The 4,449-nt window shown below is 34.8% G+C and overlaps 1 protein-coding gene across 1 annotated transcript; it reads left to right on the top strand.

Moving 5' to 3' along the window:
- The first annotated feature begins 381 nt into the window (after positions 1-381).
- LOC100019213 (olfactory receptor 51F1-like) lies at positions 382-2,047 on the top strand. Its single transcript, XM_056825900.1, has one exon. It carries the CDS (start codon positions 498-500, stop codon positions 1,437-1,439), a length of 942 nt encoding a protein of 313 aa, XP_056681878.1. The 5' UTR covers positions 382-497; the 3' UTR covers positions 1,440-2,047.
- The last annotated feature ends 2,402 nt before the right edge of the window (positions 2,048-4,449 follow it).

The following is a 4,449-nucleotide window of genomic DNA, read 5'->3' as shown; positions in this document are numbered from 1 at the left end:
ATTTATTCCAATTGTGATTGCCACTAGTATGGTTAAGAGCTGTCTATTTTATTTCTTTCTTTAACTATAGAACCTTCCTCCCAGTTTTGTCATGAGAATAAAATTACATAAGATTTGTAGAGCACTATATAAATTATACTGTTATTATTTTTATGTGATCATTATAATAATGATGATGTTTCTCTATTTCCATAGGAATATTAAAAAGAGACCATGGAAAGTACACAATAGATCATCACTTCTTCTAAAAACAACACTTCCAGCAGTCATGCTACTGGCACAAAAGTCTCCTTTAAATGATTACTCATTCATTCAATTAATAATTTATGTACTATTTCTTCAAACACTTAAAAAACAATGAATTAGACATTGAAATATCACAAAGTTTTAGAGACAGTGGTATATATTCAATTAGGAGAAACTTTTTGCAACTAAAATATCATTTATTGTTTTTGCAGAATTTGGGCTATACACATGTAAATGCTATTCTGTAGACCATGATGGAAACACCCAGCAATCTGACATCCCCATTTTCAACTTTTCATCTGACAGGCATTCCAGGAATTGAAGAGGCACATGCCTGGATCTCCATTCCTTTCTGCTGTCTCTATACCATTGCCCTATTGGGAAATAGCATGATACTGTTTGTCATTATCACAGAACAGAGCCTCCATGAGCCAATGTACTTTTTCCTTTCTATGCTGTCAGCTACTGACTTGGGATTGACTGTTTCCACAATGTCAACAACACTAAGTGTCCTTTGGTTTGATGCCAGAGATATCACCATTGATGGCTGTATTGTCCAGATGTTCTTCCTTCATGGGTTCACTTTCATGGAGTCTGGGGTCCTGGTGGCCATGGCCTTTGATCGATTTGTGGCTATCTGTGATCCTTTGAGATATACCACTATCCTCACCAATGCTAGGATTACACAATTAGGTGTGACAATGGTCATTCGTATGATAGTTTTAATGTTGCCCTTGCTCTTATTATTTAAGAAGCTGTCATTCTGTGGTCCTAATGGCCTTTCTCACTCCTACTGTTACCACCCTGATGTGATTAAGTTGTCATGCTCAGATACCAAAGTCAATAGTATATGTGGGTTAGCAGCTCTCATCCTGAGCACAGGAATTGACACACCATGCATTGTTCTGTCTTACATCCTGATCATTCGCTCTGTCCTCAGTATAGCATCTCCCACAGAGCAGAAGAAGGCATTCAGCACCTGTGGGTCTCACATAGGGGCTGTTGCCATCTTTTATATCCCCATGATTAGCCTATCCCTAACACATCGCTATGGTCAGATGGCTCCTAAGATTGTTCATACAATGATGGCCAACATCTACCTGATGCTTCCACCTGTGCTGAACCCCATTATATACAGTGTGAAAACAACCCAACTTCGCAAAGTAATGGGCAAATTACTCCTTGCAAAGTAGACTCCAATGTGAGTCCAGAATAAGGATAGAGTAAAATGGCAGCAGTCATGTCACTCTAGTGAAGAAATTTGGTCAATATATGGATTATTTTAAAAACAAAATTTAAAAGATCTCCAAATAGTCTTAGAAGTCATACTCCTTTAAAAAAGTTATGGCATAGATAGCTAGGTGGTTCAGTGGATAGAGAGCCAGAACTGGAGATTGGAAGTGCTAGATTCAAATCTGGTCTCAGTGTCTTCTTGATTATGTGACCCTGATCAAGTCACTTAACTATAATTGCTTAGCCATTTCCTCTTTTCTGTCATGGAACCTATACTTTGTATCAACTTTTAGAAAGAAAGATAAGGGAATAAAAAAGAAAGGTTTTGGCAATGAGAGCAGTGGTATTTGAACTCACTTAGAGGATTATTCCCCTAAATAGAGGGGACAATGGTCCAAAACTTCATAGACTTTTTAATAAATACTGTCAAATTTCTACTTCAATTTGTTTTAATGTTGTGCTATTTAGAATATAGGTATTACAGTGCCTGCCTATTCAAGTGGCATCTTTATAAAAGAGAAACTGTCTTCTAATGTGAGTAGACTAAAAATAATGGGATAACCTAGTTGTATTCAAGATTTCTTTTTTTTTAAATTCTGTTAAAGTTTTTTTTTCATTAAACAAATATTTCAGAAGTTACTGAGATAACTAAACTTGGTTTTGTATTTTTAAGTATCAGAGCATTACAAGATATGGCTAGGTGAAGTCATTATTAAGCATTGATTTCAAGAATAATGATCTTAATTTTCAAACAAATGTAATATAGAATATGTCTGGGATCTGTGATTTATTTGTACCCAACATGTCATTTACCAATTATGTACATCAGTTTTGATCAGGTATACGTTTTGACTGTTTACAAATCTTCTTGTTGTTTTATATAAAGGCAGATACCTCATTGATCTATTCTCTTTCCCCTTAGATGTGTTTCATGCTAACGGTCAGAGCTCTGCCTCTGCCATCCAAATCAAGACTCTTCCCTCACATCAGATCAGAAGCTCCCAAAGGATAGGAACTTTGCCTAGAGAAGAAATCCAATAAATGGTATTGGGGATAATTGTGCAACTTAAACTTCTTTGATTTATTCATACAAACCTGGAGGCCAATTCCTCTTCTTAGACCCTGTCCAAGTGATTTTTGCCTTCATCTCCTCAGGCTTTCACCTTCCAATATCCCCTGGCTATTTAAGCCCAACTTCAAACACCAAGAATCCTAGATCTTTCTAATCTTGTAATCTATTTACATCCTTGAGTTTAGAAAATGTAATATAGCTTGAGATATAAGGCTCCAGGAGGAGATGAAAAACATTTACTCATTTCAAATTTAAATAATACCTTTGTTATGAATTGATTTTTCTTAATATAAAAATATTTTGATATTCCTTTAGTTTCATAACTGTCACTTTCCAATTAATAAAGTCCTAATCAAACATATGATAACCTCCCAAAAATAGAGTTATATGAAACAAGTCAACACATTAGCCACATCTGACAACAAATATGCCTTATGTTTCACATGAAATCCACCAAGTATTTGGAAGGGTAAAATAGGCATGCTTCATCAAAGAGTTCTCTGAAGTTATGATTACTTATAGCATTGATCAGAGTTCTAATATTTCTTAATGTTTTTATTATCATTATTTTTGTATGAATTTTTTTTCATATTCTGATCACATTAGTTCATAGATGGTTTCCCTAATCCTCTATTTGTAGCTGATTCTTTAGTGTAAGACATCTTATAATATTATTATACTAAAAGAGATAAAGTTGAATATATGAAGGCCAAAGAGAAAAGTGTCATGAAATGTTCCTGATTGCTTCAACATTAACAATAACTTGATATAACAGAATGCCCATAGTATTTTCCAGAGTATGGTAGGTCATCATCTTTCTTCCTTTTTATGGGTGCCAGATTGACTACATATTTCAAATGCTCTTTTTGATTAGCTTTTAAAACTGTCAGAAACTGGAATTTTTTATTGTCCTCCATCTTTGACTCCTAAACACACTTATACTTGTACACACACACCCCAAAATAAAAACAAAAAACATGCCAGAGAATGAATCTTGCTTAATAGCACAGGCCTCAGTTATCAGGATCAGAAAAAACTTTAATTCAAAAACAGAGGATTGAATTACATAAGCTCTAAAGGTCATATTCATACAATATTCAGAAATCAAGTAATTCCTGAAAAAAATTCTATTTAGAAATATTTTATGAACATCCAACATATTTAAATTTTCCAGTGAACTGGAATACTTTTCTTCATCATATAATATTATCTTCCAATTTCCCCTAATTTAGGTGTGAATGTAAAGGAAAAGGAAATATCTGAAATTCTGCAGAGAATAAGAATTTAGGAACATCAAAAATGTGCCAACTGTCCATTGGTACTCACAAACTGATATAGCAACTGTGAGTAGCAAAGCACATAAGAAGTGAGTAAATGAAATATTTATATTTAGGAGTATTTAAGTGAGATTAGAGAATCAGAACTATGATATTTTCTTTGTATAAGTGAGTTTATATAGTGAATGAACTATAGCTGCATGTTTCAGGCTTGCCTTGAAAAGAATGTAACTGTTCTGAGAGTGAATGCATATGTATAGAGTATATTGAGTTGGGTAGAGAGAAAAGCATCAAAAACATCATTCTTGCTAGTCCAAAGCTACCCTATCCTTTTCCACTGTGGGGGTCTGTGGGGGACTAAGGGGTTAAATCCCCTCAAACTCTTTCCTCTCCTCCTGAAGAGGTCAGTAAGACTGTGGAGGTACAGAGAAGAAATACAACCTTGAAGATAATGATAGGAAGGCAGAGAACAAAAGAAGGTAGAGAACAATTCCCTCCCTGGCTCCAGATGCCAGGCTCTAGACAAAATTATTTTTTGGCGACCATTTGATTGCCATAATGAGATAGCTTGGTGGAAGAGATAAATATACATTGTTTCAGGCTCAGCAAGCAGCAGAAGCC

The sequence above is a fragment of the Monodelphis domestica genome, chromosome 4, assembly GCF_027887165.1.
Source record: "Monodelphis domestica isolate mMonDom1 chromosome 4, mMonDom1.pri, whole genome shotgun sequence".
Taxonomy (NCBI): Eukaryota; Metazoa; Chordata; class Mammalia; order Didelphimorphia; family Didelphidae; genus Monodelphis; species Monodelphis domestica.
This window is presented reverse-complemented; position numbering and strand designations above follow the sequence as displayed.